Below are 26,641 nucleotides of genomic sequence, written 5' to 3'. Positions count from 1 at the left end.
GATTCTCCCCTTGCAAAGGTCTTGGGCTTCGGTCAGGTGTGGCGTACATCCAGGTTTGGGAGGGACTGTTTGCAGAGGGCCTCGTGGAGTTGTTTTCCCTCCAGGATGTGGGCCGGGATATGGGTCTGCTCCGGGAAGATGAGGCCTCTGTGGTTTGTTGCTTTCACATTTCCTTCTCTGCGGGAGTTTATTGTAGGGGAATGTTAGAGTAACATTTGGCCTCCGCTCCGTGTGGCGCCCACCACAGGGCCCTCCTGCGCTGTGCTCAGTGGCAGTGGGAGTGGCAAAGAGGACTCCTCTCCTGTGGCCTCTTCTAACCCCCTCTGGTTTTGTCTCCTTTACGGCGTCTCTAGGCGTCTCTAGTCATTCTCGTGAAACACACTATTGCTTCTTCAACTGAGTTGTGCAGCCCTAACTTCAGTTATGAGGACATGCCCAGGAGTCTGGAGACATTAGCATCAGGCCTATCATTTCTTCTCCTGCATTGCTGAGTCCTCTTTAGTAGGAAAAAAAGAGAGAGCGGTAGATATGTATGTATACTCCTTCTCAAAAAAAAAAAAAAAAATTCAAGAAAGCTTCTTCAGAGAGAAAGAGGCCCACCATGAGCTGGGCCTGAAAGTCACGGGCTGGCAAGGAGAAGGGGATCGGGGGGAGGAGGAGGAGCCAGGAGCGTGGGAGTGCAGGCGTGTGATATGCTCCAAAGCCAGGGTGGGAGCCAGGAGGAGCAGTGGGAGGGCACAAGCCAGGATCGGACTGTTGAATGAAGGGAAAGCAAACGGCAATAACAAGGGTGAGGTTTTAGAGTGAGAAGAGAGAAAGCTTATCCTGCTCCAGCCATCTCATTTTATGGACGAGAAACGTGCATCCCGGTGTGGCTTGCCAGTGGTGACAGGGTTCCTGGTAGATGATGGCATGGCCTAGTCGCTGTTGTGTCTTTCTTCACGCCACGTGTTTCTCACTCCTGAGAGACTGTATTGGGGCAGGAAGGAGGTATTGTAAATGATTGAGAGCAAGCGCTATGAATCATCTTTCTTATTAACAAGATAGATCTAGTTATACTTGGCTTTTTCTACTGGGAGGTGCACATGAAGCCATGGCAGCTGAGAGCCTGCCCTTCCCGGAGCAAGTTGCTCAGAAAGCGGGTCCCGGGTTCCCTTGAGTGGTATCTCCTGGAGGACCCGTGATGCAGTCGGATTCCGAGCCTTGCCCCAGACTCACAGACAGACTCTTCCGGAGGGTGGCTCCCTGGAATCAGCATTCTAGACAGATTCATCGTCTTTCCCTCTACACACTAATTGTGGAAAAGTGCTTTAACTATTAGCTCTCAGTCTGAAATTTATAACTGTAAAAATAACACATGGTTTAATCTCTGACTTACTGACAATAAATTAAATGTTTATTCCAGATTATTGTTTTGATGGCTTTATCCTTTTTTTTTTTTTTCATTTCCGAGACAGATAAGACACCCCCACTAGAGGCATTCACAGGAGAGGCAGTAAGATCTTGATTTTGTAGGATGAACGTGTTCCGTCCCAAGAGTTCAGCACCCATGTGTACTATTGAAGGTCAGAGGAGAGAAAATTAATCCTGGTCACCTTTTTCTTTTCTATTTTTTTTTTAAGGTTTCAAGTTTTTACTTGAATTCCAGTTAGTGATCATATAGTGTAATCCTGGTTGCTTTTTGATCGGAGAAGGCCTTGTAGGGTGGGTAGTCTTCGGGTTGCGTGGAATTCACCAAGGGCAGAAGAGTTGAGGCGGAGTGTACATCCGAGCCCTGGCACCGGGTTGGGTGGGGGTCGGTGGGGTTGAGTGGATTCGGTGACTGGCAGATTGCCCGTTGCTCAGGTGCAGCTGATGGAGGAACCACTAGAACACGGAAGCTCAAAAAGATGAGAGGCTGGACTTGCAAGCCCCCTGGGGGCTGTGCTGGGACTCTGGCCTGCCTGGGACTGTCTGTGTCGCCCAGGAAGCAGAGGACAGGAGGGGAAAGCATCACTGTATATTGCCTTTCAGCCATCGCAACCAGCCAGCCCGGGCCTCCTAAGGAGGGGAGTGCCCTCTAGGGGCTTAGCTTGTTTCTGAGTGTCATTCATCACTGCTACTCAGGCGCTCAGATGCCCACTAAGCTGCATCCATTACCTCCTCAGAGAAAAAAGCTTCAGCAACCCACCCGGCTGCAGCTGTGATTACATTATGCCAAAATTTATTAATGTGGTGCCTTGATTGATCATTATCTTAATACTGAGGATCACATTAGAAGCTTGATTTTTCCAGCAAATTGCACATACAGGTTGCTTCTTGTTTGAAGTTCAAAAGCCCTTAGCCCATGTATTGTATGATCCTATGTATACGAACTGTCCCAAAGAGGCTGGTCCACAGAGACAGAACAGAGATTCGTGGTTACAGGGTCTCGGGGAGGGAATGGGCATACAGGGCTTCTTTTTGAGGTGATGAAGATGTTCTAAAATTAGGTAGTATGGTTGACCAACTCTGTGAATATAAAACCATGGAATTGCACTTTAAAGGGGTGAATTTTATGGCATGCTAACTATATCTCAATAAAGGTGTTATTTTATTTAAAAAAAAAAAAAGCCTTCAGCAGTTCTGCTCTAGGTGTCCACAAATAGCTCTGCCTCAAGTAGCCTTTTTGAGTTCATGGAACAGAAATCTCAGTGTTTTGCTTCTCACTTTCTCTTCTGTGCTTTTGTTTTGTTTTGTTACTGTTATCACTCTTTTATTCATTTCCCGTTCTGCTGAATTTAACAAGTTACTTATTAGTGACTACACACAGTAGATGCAAGGAGAGCTCATGGTAAAATGTGCGCTCAAGTCACCACAGAACACACTGAGAGGAAGTTTAAGGGAACTATGGGACCTGACAGCTGCGAGACAAGCCGTCTTCTGAGGTTGGCCCCGGAGGACAGAGGACATCTGGACAGACAGCTGGATAAGGAGGGTTCAGGAGGGAGCAGGGGTGAGCAGTGCAAAGGCAGCAGGGTGAGGGCTTATGTGGAGAAGAGAAGTGACCTGAGCAGAAGGAGAATGAAGAGAAAGACCACAGAGTAGAACTGGGGGGGAAGGCCCGTGGACTTGACAGTGTTGAATGCTGGGCTGAGGCTGGGCTGAGCAGCTGTGCAGGTAAATGAGCCCATGAAGACTTCTGATGTCGGAAGTACAGGAATGGGGCAGTGGGATGGGTGAGAAGGAGAGATCCAGGGGAGGCCAGGGGAGAGCATGGAAATCGGTGGGAGAGAGGGTGGATTTCGAAGTGAGGGTAAGTGTTAACATGGATGTCATGAGCATCTCTTTCTTGTGTGTCGCTCTGTTTCCTCTGCCAGTGATCCACACGTTTTCTTAATTTTCTTGCTTACTCTTTATCCAGGCAGGAGATAAAGGGTAAGAGGAAGACTGGGGAGAAGGGACAGAGAAAGAATAAAAATGAAGAGAATAAAAATGAAGGGTAAAGTAGTAAGGACAAACGAGCAGTTCGCATGCTTCAGTTGTTTTGTCACTCAGCATTTCCTCTTCATGTTTCCCTGGAAGAGAATCTAGGCTCTTCTAGTAGAGAACACAGAGCAGGAAGCCTTATTTAATTTCAGGTCAGTTGTGAAGGCTGTGTGCCTCACTGTTCCCATCTGTAAAAGGGAAGAATACCGACCTCAGTGTAGGTAAACCAGGAAATCTGCCATAATCTTATTACAGAATTTTTTACAACTACATTGGACTCACATAATTTGTAGACAAAACAAATTTCTGTGCCAGGTGAGAGTCCTGCTGAGGTCCCCCCCCCACCCCCGGTTTGTGAGACAGGGAGTGTAAACCCATCTGCCAAAACATAATCCATGTGAGTCATACTGTGTGGAACTACAGGAAATTGCTCTTTGACTATTTTTGACCTATAGGAAAATGACAGTTTTCCTAAAGCTCCAACCTAATAGGTAGTTGCCAGATAGATATCTGATGTGAGCCCAGGTTTTCACCCGTCCTGGTTTTCTAGTAAGTTCCTTCGTTATTCAGGTGCTAATGGTCTTTAACAAACCTGCTCATCTTTGGTTCAGGGGAATCTGTGAGAAGTCAAAAGATATAGCAAGAAGTGAGGAAGGCTTGCCAAGGGGCTAGTGCAGAAGGGGAAGGGAGCTGGGGACAGACCAGCCAGCAAAACCAGGGACACCTGAGTCCTCGGAACTTGAACATGCAGTTATTCTGGGTTTAGAAGTGAAAATTCTGCATCAAGGGTTTTCCTTTGCTAAGTAGGTTACTAGGCAGTTCTGTGCAGTTTCAGACCTTCTGTAAGATACCGCAGACAACCTTTGTGAATCTCTACAAATGCAAGAGAGAGATCTAAATGTTGGGGAGGCAGGTCAGATGTAAAAGGAAAAGAAAGAAGCCATAGGGCAGACTCCGTTACAGGATTTCTGACAGCCTAGAAGAGAGCCTGGCATGTGAGTGCCCATACGTGTCCAGGAAAGGTTACGGGGCTGAAGGACAGCTGAAGAGAGGTTTTTTGGTTCATTGTATACTCTTTTGGTGTTTGAATTAGAATGATTCCCTGGAACAGGGAGGAAGGCGGATCCCAGAACATGTGGAAGAAAAGATTAGTCAGCTCTTCTCGTAGGCTTCTTTCATTATAATCGTGGTCAGATCTCAGGATCAGGGCGTGGCCTCTCAGTCCCTGAGCCCCGTTTTATCTGTAAAGACAGAAGAGTTGAAGTTGTACAGAGTATCAAGAATAAATGTAAATAATATATCATTACTGTAACGTCACAGGGATAGGATTATCTGCTTAAAGCTGCAGTGACAAGGCACATACAGATGACACTATGGGATAACCTTTGCAGGAGCTAAAAGACCAGTTCATCTTTACCCAACCCTGTAAGGTGATTGTCCTTTGGGAATACAGATCTGCCCACACAGAGCAGGCAAATGTTTATCTTAGACCGTAGGAAGAAACATTATTATCTAAACATTATTATCTAAACCCCTCTTCTCCCCCAGGTGACCAGTATAACCATTGCCCCACTGGGAAGAAGGCTGAAAGTGCCCACCTTGAGAGGGGTTGTTGACACCTTTCTAGTTGCTTTCTTGGTCTTTGGTGCAAGTTTTAATTGAAATTTGTTTCCTTTTTAGTTCTGTGGTTATATAAATGTAACTAGACCTCTGAGTCTGATTATTGAGATACTTGTGGACTACATGCATATTTTAATTTGTTAAACATCCAGAGAACAAAACAATCATTTCAGTAGAGGGGATGGGGAACAACACCAAAATTAATGAGAGTGTTACTAGTGTTACTTCCCTGCTGGAAGTGTTACTCTCCCGTGATCTTGACCCACACTGTACACAAATACCCACATACTTCCTGCATGGATGTCCCCTTTTAGGATGCCTTCCTTTCACTCCTGTCAACCCGGGAACTCCCTTTCTGCCTTCTGATCCCCACTTCCAGCCCACCCCGGGGCTGGAGTCCAGCTGCTCCTTCCTTTTATTTCATTTATATCCTGCTGCCCTGAGCTTCTCATTCCTGCCTAGGTCCTTGTACCAGATCATCCCCAGGCAGTTGACGACATTTGGTTCTCCTGCGGATACCCAACACTCTAACTCTTCTCTCTTTAGGCTGGTTTCCCAGCAGAGTTGCAGTTAAGGAAGGGTGAGAGCCGGCAGAGCGATCTCACAGTTCAAGGAACACCTCATGTGTGCGCGTATAGACATAAATGGGCGTGTGGTAGCCTAGAAGATGCCCCAGATTAAGACTGTCAGCTTTCATGTCGCTGTCAGGAAGTCCACTTACCGAAACTTATGCTGTTTCTAAAGACCTCCTTAGTCTTTAGTCAGAGTCTGTTTCTTCTGTGATACACAATTATAAATTAATGTGGCTAAAGATAAGGGCGCTCCTAGACACAATCACACTGACGAAAAGGGACTCAAAAGCCACTAATTTAATAGCTGAAAGAAGGGTCAGAAGAATCTCTGAAAAACACCAAAATGTCGAGAGCAAAGCCGCAACACACAGTCATTTACACAGAGCGCCCCTTCGGCCTGAGCCCGTGTGAGCTTAACTGATTTGTGGGTAACCCCATAATGTACGCCCATAAACTCGGCCCCACACCATCAAGGAAATGCAGGTTATGCTGGTCTGGTCAAGTAAGAAACGACATAATACATTTTAGAAATATTTCTGTCAAAATGGTTAAAATTAAAAATATGGGAGTGTATTAAGGAGATGAGCCTCAGTTATTGGGAATGCAAATTACGTTAGCACCCATTCCCCATTCCCCTGTGACCCCAGATACACAGGACACTGCCCTATAGACAAGCTCGTGCCACAGCCCCCGCCACCTTGTGGGCTTCCAACTTCTATGTTGTTGTTTATTCATGGGGTTTTCCTTCCCTTTTCTTTGGTTTCAGATGCGAGTGTCTCTCTGGCTTATGTGGTTTCCCCGTGTGTGAGGTGGGATCCACTCCTCGCATAGTCTCTCGTGGAGATGGAACACCTGGAAAGTGCTGTGATGTCTTTGAATGTGTTAATGGTACGTGGGGTTTCTCTTGTTCTCAGAGAGTGTACATTCGTGCAGGAGGATGGGAGGGGTCTGTCTGGCCACTTCTGCCTTTTGTAAGGCAGGGGCATCTACTCAGGGGCTCAGAGCAACTCCCTCAAGAAAGTAGGTCTGCTTGAGATCCCACAGTGCAGCAAAGGCAGTGAGGAAAGGGGATCCTCGTTCAATCAGAGAGAGGATTTCGGAGGTGGAGGCACAGATTCATGTAGCTGTCACATTCCGCTGTTTCAGTAGTGCAGAAATGTTAGGATTTCAAGGAAAGGCTCATGGAGCCTGTGATCATCCTGCCACTGCTGTCAGGAGCTAATCTGTGGAACTAACGCCACATGGAAGCTACACAACTTGAGACAGGAGAGGCATTGCTCGCCCAGCGGAGTGTTTTCCTACTTAGAGAGCACGTCTTTCACCGTGCTGGGTCATTCGTATTGGCCTGCTTTTGGCTTGAGCCTTGCGGCCCAGAAAAAGCCTTCCTCAGTCACAAGATTCCTTCAGATAGAATCCATGCCTGCCTCACCCTTTCCCCTGTTGCGAGAGGGCTTGGTGTTTGGTGACATGGGGCTGATTGAATTTAGATGCTAGAAGGGAGAAGAACCTAAGACCTGTCCCTCCCTCAGAATTTTCAGAAGGAAAACAAAGAATAAAAACCAAGCAAGTGAAATGTCAATAATTCTAGCACTGTTTAGTCAATACCTAGACACAAGGAAAATGAAGATGCATTTGGACAAGTCCAACAAAATCACACATGCAGAAACCTCTAAGACACCAGAGTTCGGAAGAATTTCCGCCCTCTCTCAAGCTTGCCCTTTTCCCCCAAGAAAATTAAAATAGAGTCCTGTTTGATTGCGTCCTGTAGTTTTGAGTCCAGTGGCCGCCTGTCGTTCTGTTCGTTTTGCTTTGAGGAAACACTTGTGGTATGGCTTCATGGTTGAGAGAATGTAGACTGGAACCGAATGACCTCGCTTTGAGAACTGGTTCCTCTACTCACTGGCTGTGTAACTTCGGGTGCCTCTTGGTCTCCCTGGGCCTCAGTCTCCACATCTGTCAAATGGAGTGAATAACTGTCACTTACCTGAGGTTTTCTATGTGAAGCACTCGCAGTGGAGCCTCAAGAGCACATGGTTTTATTTTGGGGACCCACCTCCTATTCACATCCGCAGACACTGTTGTGGATGTTCCCAGGGGCTAGAGAAGGTGAGAGGAGCTTCCTGACTCAGACCTCGCGAGTCCAAGGCACAAGTGCAGAAAAAGTCCGTTCTCAGTGCTTCTCGTCACCTGTAATCATGTGTGGTAAACACCAGCTAATGGCCCAGCTTTCTGTCTGGTACTGCTGCATACGTGTATTTGTCGGTGACATTTTGTGAGTATTTAACTCCTGCCGTTGGAAACAGAGTCCCTGCTTCCCTTGGACTCCCAGCCTCTCAGAGGTGCTTCCTTCCAGGACCCCTTGCTCTGCACGTGCTCTCATGTCTGTGTCTCGTTCTCCCACCTGAACCACCAGAGGCAGAGAGTCTGTCCCTGTTGTGTGGGCAGGCGCATGTTGTCTGCCTCACGGAGGGCACCCAGGGCTTCTCGGGGGAGTGAGTGAGTAGATTCATGTCATCTTAGTTCCCGCTAGAGGGGAATGTTAAATACCAGCCCACAGAGGGGCTACTTTGTGGGACTCCTCCATCTTTTACTGCCCTTCCTGAAACATTAATCTTGAAAGTCACTTGTTCCCTGGAAATACCACCGCTAGTAATATGATTTGCTGTTGTCTCCTCTGGGTGAGGAGGAGGTGTGCCTTTCTTCTTTCCTTACATCTCGATTATAGAAATCTGTGCATATGCCTTTCTTATCAAGACATTCACTTCACATCTCCCCCCAGTGCGGTGTGATTCAGACAGCTGAGCACTGCCCCACACCTCAGGGGCTGCGGGGGGATCTCTGGGGCCTGCTCCCGCGTGTAGCCTCATTTTTCATAGAGCTCTGAGTCCAGGAATGGGACTTGCCGTCTGCCACGAGCAAGTGCAGAGATGACAAAGCATCCTCGCGCTGTTTCTGGGGGTGCCTCTTTCTTGCCACCTCAAACGCGGGTCATCTTTGCTTTATTTGTTGTCCTGTTAGAGTGTCTCTATTACTCTCTTAGTCACTGAGTTGTAGATGAGACTAGAAACTAACTTTGCGAAGATTCCTAGTCAAGGAACAACAATGATGTTTAAAGACGTTATACCTGCAGGTCTGCATTTTACTACTTTTGAGGTATACATACACACACATATGCACACACACACTTATCTGTATGTGTGCATGCACACGTGTCTGTGTGCGTGCATATGTGCCCCCTCCCCAGTGCCCTGGGAAAATCTTACCTGTCATAAGTTCATCATTAGAGGATATTACTTACCAAAAGCTCATTGTTGTCATCACTTAGAAAGGAAAGGGTCTATAAATTTATATTTATAAAACTTTCCTTATCCACAAGAGATTTTAGGTAACTTTATAACAAAAACAACATAATGCTGAAATATTAATGAGAAAGCAGGGAATCCTAGACTGGTACATAAAAGTTGAAAGTGAAAACCAAAAGGAAAGCACCCGCAGGTATGTAGGCTGTGTCTGTCTGTGTTATTGCCAGGGCTGAACGTCAGCCAGGCCCCCAACCTCCTGGCCAACAAAGTGAGAAAAGGAGGTAGAGTCAGATACACATTTCTTATTTTTAGAGGAAAGAAACCTATTGGAGGGGGCAGCTCTTGTCTCCTCTGGGTTTTTTAAAAGCTCTAGATGATGCAGTGGGCCTGTCCTGAGTTACTTTCATACCACCGACACAGACATAGGTTTCCTCTGTCAGCAGAAAGCAGAAACAGAATATTAAAATGCAACTTCATGAAAGTAGTTCTCAGAGATCCGCGGGCCACCCAGCTGGAGCCTAGATGACAAGAGCATGGTCTCTTGGACTTTGAGAACTCCCCAAAATATAGGAACAGTTCCAGAAACCCCGCTCTGGAGACAGTGGGGTGGATGTTAACATAAGTAACCCCACATGTGAAAATGGAGACAGCATGTCAGCGCTCGGTTCCTGAGCTGCCCCTGAGGCGATCCGTGTGTGTGTTTGCGCTCGTGCGTGCGTGTGCACATTAAAACGAGCATTAAAGTGAAAACACAAAATGAAAAATGTTCCCAGAGAATTTGAGAACTCCTGTGTTTTGAAAACATTAGCCGGATGAATAGATAGACTAGTCTCCCTAAATACTATTTTTGGTTTGGTTTGGTTTGGTTTTGGCGGTAGGACTGGAGAGTTGCAGACCAGGTAGAGGCAGTTTGTGACTAGTTCTCTGATGAGAGCTAAAAGGAGGATCTCTGAGGTGTTGGTTGAAGGACAGGCCTATTTAGAAACCCCAAGAACGGGTGGTACGCTTGAGTTCCTTTTGCAGAAGCTTAGACGTCATCAGGGTCACCAGCCGGAGGTGTGACCTCCACGGGGGTGGAGCAGTCTGGAGTCCCCTTCGGGACTGTGTCTGGACTCGGGCCCACTAACAAAAGTGTCATCATCTGTCAGCTGGAAGAGAGTGATGGCCTCTGCTTTTAGATGGGTGCTTGTTCTCCACTTGGCTGTCATACACCCTGTTGTCTTACACGAGCCCACCCCCTCATTCCTGGAGGACTTCGGATCTGAAATCTCAGGCCTACAGTGTGGAAGTGATCATTTGGTTGCTTCAGATAAGTGATCAGTTGTGTATGTGTATGTACAAACATCTGAACTTTTTTCTGAAAAAGCAGAACATCTCAGTCCAAGTGTCATAGCCAATAACTGACTCTTCCAGCATCAGACACTAACATGTGAAATTCACCAGTCACGGGAGAGCCATACCCAAGGCTGGCTTAATCTTTGTGTAAAATTTTGGCCTAGAAAGCTCAGACCTGCAGAAATTAGTGCAAAAACATCTACTGAGAATCCTTTGTATAGTAATAATGCTCAGTAATGTTTCTGAGATAAAGTATTTACTTATACAGTAATGAAGAGAATATTGTACTTTGAAAGAAATTTTCCTCACATGCACTAATTGAGCACCATTGTGTTCCTGGGGCCTTATCAGATAAGCAGCTCTTATTTAAGAGTGATACCACCTTTTGCAATCCTTTATAAGGGTTGTTCCCTTTCCCTTATCCTGAAGTAGATCTGTTGGGGGCATTCTAGTGCATACACTTCCTCTCCCCCACCCAGGGACAAGGGCTTTTCCTCTTCAGGTATTCAGAACTGCATGCACCCTGTCTTTGTGACCTGTTTGCTCTTGACATATGGAGATCTTCGTAGATGTCTACCATACAGTACCTCTCTTTTGGCTTATGTTGTCTACCCACTGGGCTTCCTACACACATCACCCACCAGAGGCAAGATCTGGCCTTTTCACTGAGAAATTGAAGAGAAAAAGCAACAGAAGTGTATCTGTTTGGATTTTTCTTCCCCTTTCACATTTGATTTAAAGTTCTATGTTTTAGTCTTTTCCTTCATCAAAATAATATACCTTTCACATCTGCCAACCAGTGTAATTTGGCAGGCAGTGAAACCATCTATACCGTAAGGTTCTTTTTCGGGAATTCTGTAATATATTAAAGAGGGAAGAGAAGATTCCAGAACTTAGAAATATAAAATTCAATTGGACAGACATAAAAATGACTAAAAAGACACTTTTATGCATCTCTGTGTTGAGAAGTACAAATTGCATAGTAAATTATTTCTTTGTAATATTTTTCATTTCCACAGCCACTTAAGTTGTCCTCTTAGAGAGGCAGTGGTCATCTTCCCATGTTCTGCGATTCCTCTATCCCCTGCAGGCGGGGAAGTCATTGGTCATTGCTCCTCAAAGACCCCTGCTGTCCTTCTTATCAGGTATTTTCTCAAGAGCCTCTGTAAATTTCTCTCCGCATCAAACAGATTTCATTATGTCGTGTGGGTATTATTATTATTATCGTCATCATCATCCCTAAAGAACTGATTATGTTTTCCATCCCTAAAAAACAGACTGGGTTTTTGAGGACTCCTCATGTCTCTACCTTCCAGCTCCTTCTCTCTATGTATTAGCTGGTGAGACCTGACTGCCCAGTCCTCATCCAGCCCGTCCCCTCCAGCTTAAGCTCCTGCACCCCCCCATAAAGACGGTTCATCTGGAGCAGCGATATTCATAACCAGACCCTTCCCTCCTCACCTCTTCCCATCTTGTGCGGAGATTTGTAGCTTCACACAGATGGTAGATGTGGCTGGTTAATGCAGCCAAGTAATTAATATTGATGGGGTTCTGCATTTTTCTGACACTTTGAATGGGTGCTCAGCCTTTCATTAGGGTGGACGGCTTTACCCCTCTGCAGAGCCTGCAGGTTTGATTTGTGAGGGTACCACCGTCTTCTGTACTTGGAAACTCGTGCTCTGACTGCCCGGTTCCTTCCAGTCCCAGCTCAGATTAGTGTGTTGGCCAAAAGCATATGGAGGAATTCTGAGCTGTCATAAGATGATACTTAACCCAACCTTAATTTTCAGAGAAAAGGAATACTGTGTACCGCCGCAGCAGGGTGGAGGTTCAGACGTGTGCGTTTGCTGCCTGTGTAAATGGGTGCACGGCCACCTCCAGCCAGTTATGTGACTGTAAGCAAGTCACCCAGCTGCTTCGAAGGCTCATTTTCCTAATCAAAGAAATGGATGGTAACACTTGCTCTGTCTTCTCCACTGGACTGTTACAAATCAAATGAGAAAGTCATTGTCCTTAAATACAAATCAAGTGCAAATATACTCAAAAGGCAGTGAAAGTCTCTCTATAAATTGTGAACATGCAGGGTGACATGTTAAATGATGTTGGGGTAGAGAAACCCGTGAGAAATGCATGTATCGTAATCCAGTTTTTCCCACCTTATTAAACAGGGTACATCAACGCAGGAGACCTTTCTTCAACATGGGAGTTTTTTTATGTTGCCAGCTTCATTGAGGCACATATTGTGCAATTCACTAAGTTAATTTGTATAATTCAGCAGTTTTTAGTATATTCACAATATTTAGTATATTGTGATGTGTAATCATCACAGTCAATTTTAGAATGCTCATGAATCCCCGTAAAAGTTCCCAACTCATCCAACTCGTTAGTTCCCAACTCACTCCCCATTTGTCCCCCAAACCCCCAGTATTAAGCAACAGCTAATCTAGTTTTTCTCTCTGTAGATGTGCCTATGACGGGCATTTCATGTAATTAGAATCCTATAATATGTTTGGGGTTTTGTTTGGCTTCCTTTAATTAGCGTAATGTTTTCAAGGTTCATTACTGTTGTAGCATATATCAGAACTTCATCCTTGTTTACGGCCAAGAAGTATTTCGTTGTATGGGTATACCATGTTCGTCTGTCCTTCACATCAGTTTATAGACATTTAGGTTGTTTCCAGGAAGTGGAATGGTATTTTGTTAAAGTCTAAGTACTATTAAAAAAAAAAAAAGGTCTAAGTACTATTAAAATTATAGATTATTAAGCTAGATTGAGGAAAAAAAAGAATTAAAGAACACTGAGAAAACACAAAAATACCATCTCTAAAAAGACCTAAATCATTTTTTTGAGGCAGAACAAAACCTAATGTGGGGGCAAGATCATTTTTTTAAGGCAGAGAATTCTTTAACAAAACAAATGTAATCCCTTTAAAGCACATATCAGATACATGAGTTTCGTGGTTGGAGGGTTACCTTTCTTTGGAGGAGGGATAAGGCAGTATAGGTTTTGTTAAGGAGAATTTCAATTCCTTGGGGCAAAGAGGAGAGATATGTGACGTTTTAAATTTTACTTTTTTTTGCATTGCCTTATTGCTTCTGTTTTTAAAAAAAATTATATTGAGTTTAGTACGTTTCTATCAAATTTTAACTTTCTGCTGTCATAATTTTCTTGAGGTTGTTGGGAAAACAAAAGGACACCACTCAGAATTGACTTTGAATGTGCCTTGTTTGCTTTAACTCCTTTCAGAAACAAAGCCAGCCTGTGTATTCAACAACGTGGAATATAACGATGGGGATATGTTTCGAATGGACAGTTGTCGGTTCTGCCGATGCCAAGGGGGTGTTTCCATCTGCTTCACGGCCCAGTGCGGAGAGCTGAACTGTGAGAGGTACTATGTGCCTGAAGGAGAGTGCTGCCCTGTGTGCGAAGGTAAGAAAAGTTGCTGATTAAAGATTAATAAGCATAAACGTGGCTCAGGGCTTTAGTATGAAAATCCACCCAGAGCAGTCTCATCCAAAAATAGTGGAATATTGAAGAAGTTCCCATTTTAGGATATTCGTGGTCCATCTTTTAGGACTCTGATAACACCAGGAAGGCTGTGTGAAAATCTCTCCCCAAGGGAAGTTACGCCCTGGGTGTAGACATGAACCGCCTGTTTACACAGATCAACGTGAGAGTGAGATTTCCCACAACGGCTCTCAGTTACCTACCCCTGGTTCTAGCAGTCCTCACTCAGTTCTGGGGCAAGTTCTCTTCATCCTGACATCCGAGTTCCCCCTGCTTTCCTCAAGTTGCTTGGCTAGAGCATGCCAGCCCTAATCACTGACCAGCTCAGCCAGGCAGCTCAGAGAGGAGCTTTTCCTGCCTCCTTTCCACACCCATACCCCTCCAGGGCGCACCAGGACTCCACTGCACTCCGCTCTTTGAAAACGTGTGTTGGCGAGAGTGGCCTGTGTGGCACGGTGGTGACACCAGCTTAAGGCCCAGCCACGTGTCAGGTGTGGTCCTGGGTTGAAGGTTCTCAGGGGCCTGCTTTTTCTATATCCCCTCACCCCTCTAGGAACTAATAGTATCACATTCTTCCAGTAGGCTTTATCCTCTTATCTCTGATATTCGTAAATAATAAACATTTCAGAATAATAATTCTGGATATCCATTCACTACAACCCAACCATTTTAAGGCTTAAGAAGTGGAAGTTCAGAAAAGTAGATCATTTGTTTGAGTTGATAATGAAATCAGGAATGATACCCCTACACCTGACTGTGTCTCTGCTATGACCACATCACACTGGTTCCCCAGAAAGGAGGGTCACGTGAGCCTTCTTGTCTTGACTGACTAGGTTACAGACCTTCCATCTGGAATCGGACACGTCAGTCTCTTGTCTGACATTCACCCTGTCTTTATCTGCGCACAGAGAACAGGAGGACAAATGTCATGCCACATTCCGTACCTTTTCCTGTTTCCTAAAATCCTGTTCAGTGTCCAAGCTTTATTTACTACATAATATTCAAAATGTGAAAAGGTTTAAAATACACAAACTACATTCCTAACACTCAACAACTGTTCATAATAGGGAAATTCTTTCCCGTGTTAGCAGTTATTTTGGTCAACATGGGAGAAAGGTGGTTTAATTTTTAGGTGTCGTTGGGGATTAATTTTTTAAAAATCACATCAAACTTCTAACCTTCCCAAAAGATGTGTTCCCTAGCTGGCCCCAGTTGGTAGTAGTTGCTGAAACTATGTAGCGGTTGTTGGTGTAAAAACATAGATAGGAACCTCTGTGTAATGATCATAATGAGTTGTCTGGGCATGGATCTGGTTAGGTCTCGCTTCCCGGAATTCAGATCCAGGCTCGGAGTAGAAATGAAGTATGCGGTGTAAATATTTTTTATAAAGAAATTTATAAAATCTAGCTCAGGTCTTTGGCTGCTTCCATTTCTGGCAGCCCAGCTTTCTAAAGCTGGGACTGCATTATTTTAACTTGTGGCATTCTAACTTTTTTAGACTGGAGAGGACCGAACTCGTAACTGCCTGGACTTCCCTCCCAGCTCAGCAGCCCTGACTTTTTGAAGCCAGATTTTATGTGCTTCTGAAAAAGAAAATTAAGTGGTTTATCGGGTGGCTCTCATTATCATGGTAGTGGGGTGGTGAGCGCTGTGAATTGTGCAAGACTGATCATTCAGACCTGTACTCCTGAAGCAAATAATACATTATATGTTGATTTAAAAAATAAACACTTAATAGTACCTTAAAAAAATAATGGTGATTGGGGATTTTGTATGCAGTATTTATGTCCTGGTCAGTAATGTCAGAAAACATGTTTTGTTTACAGTAGCCTTGGCTACTCTTTTTTTTTTTTTTTTTTTTAAGATTTTATTTATTTATTTGACAGAGACCACAAGTAGGCAGGGAGGCAGGCAGAGAGAGAGGAGGAAGTAGGCTCCCCGCAGAGCAGAGAGCCCGATGTGGGGCTCAATCCCAGGACCCCGGGACCACGACCTGAGCCTAAGGCAGAGGCTTTAACCCACTGAGCCACCCAGGTGCCCTGCCTTGGCTACTCTTGATCCCCAGCCTGGGCTGCTGTTTGGCCACCCAGCTTATGGGGAGAAAAATGGTCTGGGTTCCCAGCCTTCCCTCCAGGGCACAAGCCATGACCCGTGGTATGTCTAAACCAGCCTTGTCCTGAACAAGGCCACAGCAAGTGCTTGCTGTACTCACCAGTGTCCACGTGCTGTCCACTTAGATCTCCAGGCACCCTGAGACAGAGTTCAGTTATCCAAGAAGCCACAGTATCCCTCTGAGTTGGATGGGGGCATTATTTTTCTACCTTACAGGTGGTGAAATTGAAGTATAATAAACATTAAAATTGACAACTCAGAAGACCTTGTCAAAAGCCTAAAATGGACCTGCATTTTGTAATTACCAGCCCACAGCTCTGTCCACAGAGTTTTGTGACTTTATGAAGTGGTAACACCTGCACATTGGTTTTAATGCTACAGATCCCCTGCCCCGTCTGCAGTGTCAGGAGGGGTGGACACGAATTCAGGATGACAGCTGCTTTTGCATGTCCCCCTAGAGGCACCATGCAACCCGAGCTTCTGCCGATGACAGCAGGCAGAGATAAAATGTAGATTAAATTAGAATGCCCTCCATCTTACCTGGAACTCACCTTTTTCATCTAGATCCTGTGTATCCTTTTAATAACCCTGCTGGCTGCTACGCCAATGGTCAGATCCGCGCCCACGGAGACCGGTGGCGGGAGGACGACTGCACGTTCTGCCAGTGCATCAATGGAGAGCCGCACTGCGTGGCAACGGCCTGCGGACAGAGCTGCATGAACCCCGTCAAAGTGCCTGGCGAGTGCTGCCCTGTGTGCGAGGGTAAGGCTCGTTGCTTCTAATGAGTCCCTGGCGAATGTCTAGTGTTGGATAAGCTTCTACCAGTGTGTGCTTGTTTGTTTTTTATTTCCTCGGGCATGATGTCTGCTTCATGCTGTTACCAGTTGCAGATGAATTTATTATACGGCCAAAACTAATCGTTTGGGGCAAATGTTGCAAATTTGCAATGAGAACCGTGTGGTCTTAATTTTTACTGCCGCCAACATGCTTGTCTCAAGACTTTATGATGTAAGAATATATACATTTCAATTCCATTCACTTCAAGCCTAATTAGCATCCAAAGGTCAAGGTGGTGAAATAGAATGGGAAATAAGACCCATGATGCAAGCGTGGCATGTTTGACTTTTCGTGTTTCCATGAGCCCAGGAGTCCTGATGGCTGGAGGAAAAAGTCTGCAACCATCAAAGGCAGTTTGCTCTCCCAACTGCCTTCACTCAGCAACCCTTCTTCTGCTATCCTGAGGCTTTTCCTTAAGTCCTGGTTGCCTGCCTGCCCATCTTCCTGTGTAGTGGGGAGGAGCCCCAGGCTTCCTAGGTTAGCCTTTCACAAGCCCTACTCCAGCCCAATTGCCCCATCCTGGGAAGTGTCTTTGCACACTTAAGTCAACCTTAATCCTCTGTGCCTGTTAGTACAGACAAGAGAGGGAATATTTATACTTATAGATCCAGTAGAGAGTATCTGTCATTAAGAAGCACATTTGCATAGTAAAATGAACTACAGTGGATCATGTTGAAGATGGATCCTTCTAGAATTTTTTAAAACAGCTCTTAAGAACTGACAGATCTTTTCAGAAATTCAGTTGGCTGGTGGCGCCTGGGTGGCATGGCTGATTGAGCGGCCAACCCTGCATCCTACTCTTGGTTTCTGCTCAGGTCATGATCTCAAGGTTCTGGGATCAAGCCCCGTGGTACGCTCAGTGCAGAGTCTGCTTAAGACCCTTCCTCCCTCTTGCTCTGCCCCCTCCCCGCTGTTCTCTCTCTCAAACAAATAAATAAAATCTTAAAAAAAAAAAATGAAATTCAGTTGACTAAATTCTATATCAGGAAGTCTTTTGCTTCTACCTTAATTGTAAGAAACTCAGGCTTCAGAGTTTGCCTGACTAGTTTCATTAACCCCTGAGGGCTTAGAATTCTAAAGAACTTAAAAATCGTATAAAAATTTAAGCTGGAGGACTCTAGATCTACTGACATCACCAATTCCCTCACCGTTACTCTGCTCAGAGTGCAGCTGCCACACTCCAGAAGTTTATAGCTTCCAGATGACCAATTTTGTGGAAATCACCCACCCCTCACACAGACACTCCTCCCATCCCCTAAAGGCAGTGCTTCAGTGCCGGAAAAAGGAGTGGATGGAAATCCGGATGATGGTATAGGGTTGGCTTTATGAGAAAGGGTACCTTGCTGAAACAGAGATGGAAATATCTTTCCCTGAGGATTGGGGACAGTCTGCTGTCAACTTGAAATACACGTTCATATACTGTGGGATAAACTTTAATAGAAAGTTTAAGCTTAAGTGTATTAACCAGCAAACACTAATCCTTTAAATTCATGAGTCTTGAATTATAAATTGAAAATAAGACTAAAAAGCTTATATTAAAAAAATAATAAGACCTTCCCTCTTAAAGTAAATGAAGGGAAGGCAAGCTGTTTTGCAGGCATTCACGTACCCACCACTGCGGTGACAAGAGCAGGGAGACTGTCCGTGAAGAGCAGTGTCTGTGTGTGTGACACAGACTGACGGATTCGGGCGTGGTGGAGATGTTTGCATAGGGAGTGAACGTTAGTGTGATTACTTAGAGGTCGGTCGCAACAGCATCTACATGGAGTTATAATCTAATCTCCCACTGTCTGAGAAAGGAGTGATAAACTTCATACAAGTTTATGAAGAACTTCTGGTTGTCCAAATACAGCACTGGACACAAAGAAATAAGCGACCACTCCTTGTTAAAGTCAGAGAAAATATTTTAGGCTGTTTTAAATTAGATGAGAAAAGGCATGCCTGTATTTTGGTACTGCGGGGTTAAGTGCTTTGTATTTGTACCTGATGTCATTGAATCCTCTCAGTAACACTGTGCTGAAGCCTTCATCATCCCATTTAAAGATGAAGAAATTAAGGTTGAAAGAGACAAGGGTAATTTCCTCCCAGGTCAGTGGCCGTTAAATAGCCTTGATGGGATACACAGACGTATTGTCTGATTCAGCTACATTCTGTTTCTCCCACTCCCAGATGTCGTCTGTTTGCTCCTACCCCTATTTCCAGTTTCCTTATTCATCTCTCTTCATTTTCGGCTCTTGGTCCTATATTGGGGGAGGAGACAGGAGTGGGGTGGCAGTTTGAGAAGCTCAGGGGACCGATGCCTTTGGAGAGACCCATCACAGAGTTCCTTCCCGAGCCTCAGTGTTGAGACAGTCTCCTCGCCAGAACTCAGCATTTTGATTTCAAGCTGTCAGCTTCTGCTGGTCTCTGTTCCCCTTCCTCGTCTAGCCTTTGGCACAGTCCATTTTCTAGTCCTCAGAGAACTAGATTATCTTGAATTTCTTGTTTTTGCTCATAAGTAGTGAGATTCATATAAGATTGTTCTTGCTCTCCATTAACTCTTGTTTTAAGATGTCATAGGAAGACAGAAAAATCCTTTTGGTGTGGGATTAAAAAAACAGTGCCCAGCTTAAGAGTGAATCCTAAAAGGTTACTTATTAGTAATTATAATAAACTTATAAAATAATACAGGGTGAATGAATTTTATTGCTTAGTTTAGGGGACCCAAGAAAGTCTCTGGAACTATTCGAAAATACTTTCTCAGCAGCATATTTAAGTAGAATTTCAGGTGATCTCGGAGTAGATTAGATGAAATAAAAAAGGCAAGTTGTTAATGTGTAATACATGATCAGCCGCAATTATTTGGAGGAAACCAGGAACAGTGGTGTTGATGAGTCTGCACACAGCAAATTCCTCCGTGCACATTTAGCTGTCATCCTAGGGTACACATTCAGAGTCTGAAACGAGATAAAAGAGCCCCCACAAAGATTGTGGTTTGAGACTCTTTCTAAATAAATTATGTATTACCAAACAGGGCATGTTAGGACCTGCAGGGACGACTGGTCACCTTGTTATCACCACCGTTGTTCCTGGAGCTCCATACCTTCCAAGTGACAAACACCATGCGTTTGGTTATTCCTGGAGGACTGGAGACTGGAACCTGGGGCCCCTTCAAGACTTGGCTGTTACTTGACAGCTAACTTGATTCACAAGTACCTAAGTGCTTTTTTAATTGGCACGTAAGTACTCTCATGAGTGAGTCTTACCCCATTATTGTCAACACCCAGTTTAGGTATACAGATAAGCCATCCCGTTCTGTTAGTCTGTAACTGATTATATTCCTGGGTTTTGTTCTGCTGGCTTTTCTCTTCATTTCTTCTTATTCTTCAATCGCATGATTTAAGTTTTCTGCCCTTTTTCAAGAGCTAGGATGGGAGAGAATGGAATAGTGTATAAAGTTTGCAATTTAAGTGTACAGATGGAAGATATGTCCTTATCTCCTCAAAAACTGAAAACAGGCGCATGGGTGATGCCGTTGGTTGAATGTGCAACTCTTGGTTTAGGCTCAGGTCATGATCTCAGGGTCGTGGGATCGAGCCCCGCATTGGGCTTTGTGCCCAGCATGGAGTCCGCTTGAGACTCTGTCTGTCCCGCTGCCCCTCCCACTCATGCTCTCTCTCTCTGTCTCTAAAATAGATAAATCTTTAAAAAACAAACAAACAAAATGAAAAACCTGACAACAGAAAAGGAAGGCAGCAGAATGAGGTCTTCCTCAGCATCTAGAACCATTAGTGTCACTGAGTTTATAGCCCGTAACTGTAGCTAACATTTCGTGCACGCTGACTGAGCCAGCCTGAGTGCTTTAAAGACCAACAGCTCATTGACCCTCACAGCTCTCCTCTGGTAGCACCATCCTAGTTCATCCTCACAGAACCCAAAGTTTAGAGATTGTGTAACTTGCCTCGGGTCATACAGCTCAAAAATGGCAGAGCAGCGTGTCCCCGGAGCCTTGGCTCTGGAGCCCACAAGTGGAGTGCCCGGGAGCCAGACCCTGCACTGCACTCCAGGTTTACCAGTAGCCTGAACACGGCTACTCCCCGTGAGATAGGAGTTTAGCATATTCTTTTGAATCTGTGAAACAGCACCTGACATGGAAGTAGGCACTGGGAAGTTGTTAATGAATAAATGATGAGCGAGTGAGTTTAGGGAGTGAGGGAGAGCCTGGAGTAGGAAATCAAGCCGACTCCTCTAACAGATCTCCGTCTTAGCCGAGCGAGGTGACATACCCTGATAAAGGTTTCCTCGACCAGAGTCTCGAATGCTGACCCTGATCAGATGAAGAAAGAAGACCATTAGAATGCTTCTATTTGAAAATACACTCTGCGAATGGAAAGCATTGTTTTAGATGGAGTGTGTTTGGCACACGGTGGGCCCAGATGTCTGCCGGGAAGTTGGTCCAGTTGGCTTCAAGTTGACCGCTCAGCCTGCTGATGGGCACTGAGCTCTCGACTCCTTCCCAGGGCAGCTATGGGGCCTTCCAAGCCTGGTTTGTGAACCCTGGCTTCTTGTCTCTGCAGTTCAGCCCCTGTCCAGAATCACAGAGTTTAAGTGCAGATCCTACAAGGCTAATGCTTGCTGTCACATTTAATGTACTGCTTTTGAGACCTGCCTTGCGAGTAGGTGCTGCTGCCTTATTATTTCAGCCAAAATTATTTTTTACTGTCACAATTCAATATTGAAAATGCTCTAATTTTTTTGCCCCGATAACATCAGATATAAATGCTGTCTCTGCTAATTCTTAATGTCAGAAAGAGACCCTAAGATCACAGTACTATTTTCTATTAAAAAAATCCGTTGTATAATTAAGGGTAGATAAGGTGTTGGGGAGGGACATTCTGGCTCTAAGGCATATGTGACATACCCTGGATGACTCAGTAAGAAAAATGCAAGAAATGTGAACAGGTGTGAGGCCAGCTTGGCTGCCACACCTGATGCAAGAGATAAGAATTACGTTGTCACTTGAAGTCTTGATGTCAAGCCTGTTCATCTTAAGCTATGGCCAGACCCCACCCAGGGGGCCACTGTGACCCGAGTGTTCTTCCGGCTGTGTGTGGTCGGTTGCCTGCTGGGAGGATCTGTTTGTTTTGATGACCTGGGGGATTTCAGACCCAACACCAAGAGTATCACCTATCAAAAATTAGAAACAACGTGGGTAATATTTAATAAGGTAATATTCAGCATCATGACTTAGGTTACCAGTAAATAAATTACATGCTTGTGGTTGGGCAGATGGCTAGTTTCTTTCTACTAGTTTTGTTTCTCTGAAACAAAAGCAAATCTTTTTCCCATCTCAGGAAATCAAAGTGTTCTTTGTAGCTTATCAAAGCTAGATAATGGGTATATAAAGGTCTGTCATATTGTTTTATCTGCTTCAGTATTTTTTTTCATTTCCATAATAAAAACTGGAAATAAGTGCTATTCATTGAGTTATTTTATGAAACCGAAAGGAGTTTCAGACTGGTCTAATAATTCTGCTAACCCAGAGTAAGACAACTCTGTAGAAGAATAAGAGATTCCCTGTGCGTTGATTCATCCTGAATCTCTGGATTTAGGACAGAATGTGATTGAACCAGACAATCAACCATCTTTCTTCCCGGCATCTGGCTTTCTCAGATCTCTTACTTGGGTAATCCTGATCTTACTTGGGACAATGTTAAGAGCGTGAGGCTTTTCTTGACCTGTGTGGCTTGAGTAAGCCACTTCAACATCAGCCCACAGAGTAGAGTGAATGCTGAGTACCTCTGGAGGGCTGGAGGGCTGTCAGCAGTCAGACATACTGTCCTCCTTCTCCTCAGTCCTCATTTTATAGAAACACCTTATTCTTTCCCATAAATGCTGATGATATCATTTGAATCAAGCCACCCTTCAAATGAAATTGTTACTAGGCTTCCAGAAAAGTCTGTACCAGGCACATATCTGGGTGGGAATTCCTTAAAACAAGAAAAAATGTTTCCAGCCCTGCCCATAATACTTCCTCACTGAACAGTATCTCAAATGATTAAGCTACTGCTTCTGTGGCAAGGAGTCAAACATAGTTCGGCTGACCCAAGAGGCTGTGAAGTCAAAAGACGCTGCAAGGTCACATGATATTAACACTCTGGTACATCAAACAGGGATCAAAAATCAGTTTATGGGTGGTATTGTTTCAGTGCCATCTACAGTGCTATTATTAGTAGGCCAAGAATAATAAAATACTCATAATATCTCAAAGACTGTTAGGCATGCTGTTTCATCCTTTAACTCTAAGTGTCCTGGAAACCCGCTCCATAAATGGGAATTAAAATATAGCACGGTCTGTTTTTTAGCTTGTCCAAATAAGGTCCTGTGTTGGGTCACAAATGCATAGCAGAGGACTGTGTGTTAACCTAGGTGGGTATTTAACCTTAAAACATCAGAAATTTTTCTTGGATGAATTTCATGATATTTTTATTTTCTCCAGTCATTTACAATAGCTTTAGATATTTCGAATACCATGAGAATGTTATTATTGAGAACATCTTGTGAAACCCATTATTAGAAAAACCTCTGCCTCTGAAGTTACAGTTTCCCTCCGTCCTGGTTATTAAGCATTTTCCTGTGGATGTGGCCTGCAAGGGGCAGGCTGCTCTTTATTTCTCCTGCTGTCCACTTCCCTTACCTAAAAGGGCACTACTGCTAGGTGTCCACTAATTTTCCTACGCAGATAATAATTGAATCTCATAGTTCAGACTTGGGCCTCCTAATTTTCATCTAATCAACAGAGGCAGGAAAACATAGTCTGGAATGCTAACTATGTGAATGAAAAATATTTAGTCATTCTTGAAATGATAGGAATGTTTTTCCAACAAGCTTAAATAAACACAATCTCTACTGAGACTGTGTTAAACTTTTTTTGGCTAAGAGACAACTCTTAGGCAACCAAACAGAAGTTAATGAAGGTTATTAAGAAACATGCCCTTCAGAAAAGGCTCATGGACGTTTAAAAGAGAAAGATTCCGTTTTCTTTATGATACAGGCATTGACCCAGAAGTAGCAGAATTGGTTTTCTTTTAGCGTTTGTCAGCTTGTTAGAATTTAACATTTTAACTAGTAATCACATTGTCTAGCTTTTCAGAGATTTTCTGCTTTACCTAACCATGACGCTCTTTAGACCATCTCATTTTAGTATCCTCATCTTCCTCTCCTTCCACTGCTGACCTCTGTTCTAGGCAATGGATCTGTCTCAACACACTTGTTTTAAAGCACATGACAGCCCTTTTCATAGGAAGCATGTTTGTTGATACCCATACAAGGTCCAGTGATCAAGTAGCAAAATTATTTTTAGACATACCAAGATTTACATATCTAAGTGAAGTGTTTTTCCTTTCAAAATAGTTCTATGGGAAAACTGTTCAATTTCCTGCAGAAATATAGTTGTTCAAAATATTTTGGGGATTTCTCTGTGGAAACTGGTGTCGGAGCCTGTGGCCTATCCTTTTGAATGCCCTTAGCTTCGCAGACCCCTGACTTTCAAGGTTTATCAGACTCTAGGAAACAACCTGTCACTCACGTGCAAGTCTGGTGAAAAAAAGTGGATGATCTAGCTTGGTAAAGTCGTTCAGAGGAAGCAAAAAGGGACAGTAAAATAAAGGTACCTTATCTTCTATGACATAGTAATTTGCTCTGAAAAGCAACTGCAAAGAGGAGTTTCAAATAGAATTTTAACATGAAAAGCATTTTAGCGCAAGCATATAGCCTCTGAAAGTGAGTGCTTTTAGCAATAACACTTATTTGTAAGTATAACTCCTGGTGTGTTTATTTTAAAAAAAAATCAATTCACTTGTGGCATAGTATTTTTTTATGACTTCTAGGGGCTAGAAGCATTTATTTAAGTGGCCATGTATTACATTTTCATGAAGTTATCCATTCAAATATATTTTCAAATTAGACTAAAATAATTTCCCTATAGAAATAACTCTTTTAAGAGGGGTACTGCTTCGTACATGATTTGTTTTTAATATCCTAGTTTTCTAACTCCGCTTCTGGTGGTATCGTTTTAAACTGTTTCAGTGTATGGTCTTCAGTTGATCTTATAAGAACAAAATGATGTCCCATTATTTAATACATGAGGGTCAGCTCCAGAGACTGTAACCCAGTGATTTGTTTTAGAGGCCTCTTTAGAAGTATTTTCTGTGCTGTGTCTGTCTGATTATTGAAGATAAAATGTCACTCAAGTGTATAAAATGTCTGCTACAGTATTATTGTAAAAAAAAAAAAAAAAAAAACCCTGTAAGAATGAAAATGTCTGCTGAAAAGTGTCCCTTGGCCATTTGTGGATCTTCCATTAGAGGTAGCTGCTGAGGGGGCAGGGAGCAGGATCATACTGATGTACCCCATGCACACTGGGACCTCTGTAACCAGGGGCCCAGTACTGCCACATCTTGATCCATCTTGGTCCAAGGGTCCTACCATCAGTTTGATAGAAATTCAGTAGGTAATAAGGGGTAATGAACATTGAGTGGTTTTTTGAAATTTGCCAGAAACACAAGGCGATAGTGATGCCTTGACATTTTCTTTTTTTAAATTTGAGTTGAATTATTAGCAGTTAGACCATATTTGTACTTAACGTTTATATCTACAGAATATCTATTTACACGCTGAGTGAATTTTACTTTCATACCTGAGAGATTAGCTGGATTTATCATATTTGTTTGAAACAGAGCCCAATTCAGGTGGCCAGACCACTGGAGACCGCAGAATTTAATGCTGGTCACCAATCGAAAATAAGATTCAGGACAAGGCTCTAGCTGTTACTGTGCTGCTCTGCTAAACATAGTCAGGAATCCCCAAGAAAGTTCAAAGGCCAACAAGTTCTTGGTCCCTGGGGAGCCTCAGAGCGCTGAGCCCCTCTAGGTTTGACTTTTCACCTTGGCTGCTGGAGCAGACTGAGAGCGGAGTCTGTGAGCCACGTCCCCAACCTGTCAGGACCTCACAGCATGCACTCTGGGTGCTAGCCTCATCACTGGCCGCAGTAAATTGTTTTCTACTTAAAATTTACCTTGGCCCTCGTTTCCTCACTTTAAAAAAGTATACATGCATGATAATAATATGAGGCTGCTTTGGATCTGCTTTGGAACCAAGCAAGAAGGTATATTTAATGGTTGTTGAGATATTTGGCACCTGCCATTAGCTTATGCCTGTGCCTTGTATTTATCTGGTCCTGATGCTATTACCTTGGCCATCAGTAGGAAGACAAGATATGGTGCTCTTCTTTTTCACCTTAATTAGAAAGCTGTTGCCCTGAACATTAGCTCACTTTCTAAAGCAATCCAGAGAGTCTCTATTTTATTAAAAATTTCATCTAAAAAATGCTTAGCAATGATAATAAACCATTTGTGATGGCCATTGGCCTCATAAATTGAGAGGGATTGGCACGTTCAGATCTTTTCAAGATCATGACTCTTTTATCCTTTCTGGGAACTAAGTTTTGGAAAGATTGGATAGAGATTTTAGGCCAGATTAATTCAGTAGGGATGCTCGACTGAGCTTGTTCTATTATTTGAGAGAGATACCCCCAGTATTATTGTTAAGAAAGTACCAGTTGAACTGTCTCTTACTGTTGACGTAAGTCTTATTTGGTCCCACGTCTGAAACTAGGATCTGCTCATCAAAGACAGCTTTTACAGATGGGTCTTCTGTATCCTCTTGCAACGGGAGCGTGGCAGAACTACTGGCAAAGCTACCAAAATATTATGTATTTTAATGTAATGAGTTTGCCCTCCTCCCCAAAGATCCAGCAAGGCCCCCATCATGAGAGAGGAAGAACAGGGTCAGCCAGGCACACAGGACGATTGTCTCCACTCACACTGGATAAGCTGATTATGAAGAGATTTCTGTTCTCTTCGAGACAT

The 26,641-nt window shown here is 43.9% G+C and overlaps 1 protein-coding gene across 5 annotated transcripts in view; it reads left to right on the top strand.

Moving 5' to 3' along the window:
- The window catches only part of CRIM1 (cysteine rich transmembrane BMP regulator 1), a 185,926-nt gene that overhangs the window by 99,862 nt on the left and 59,423 nt on the right, over positions 1-26,641 (top strand). For 4 of the 5 annotated variants that reach the window (XM_032881883.1, XM_032881884.1, XM_032881882.1 and 1 more), the window contains 3 exons: positions 6,406-6,527; positions 13,524-13,706; positions 16,461-16,658. In XM_032881883.1, coding sequence (XP_032737774.1) covers positions 6,406-6,527; positions 13,524-13,706; positions 16,461-16,658 — 503 coding nt within the window. The remainder of the gene's footprint in view (positions 1-6,405; positions 6,528-13,523; positions 13,707-16,460; positions 16,659-26,641) is intronic. The other variant, XM_032881886.1, reaches the window with a different exon arrangement.

The sequence above is a fragment of the Lontra canadensis genome, unplaced genomic scaffold (assembly GCF_010015895.1).
Source record: "Lontra canadensis isolate GAN:19392208 unplaced genomic scaffold, GSC_riverotter_1.0 scaffold78, whole genome shotgun sequence".
NCBI classification, from domain to species: Eukaryota; Metazoa; Chordata; class Mammalia; order Carnivora; family Mustelidae; genus Lontra; species Lontra canadensis.
The sequence above is the reverse complement of the archived record's forward strand: the minus strand, read 5'-3'. Positions and strand labels throughout refer to the sequence as shown.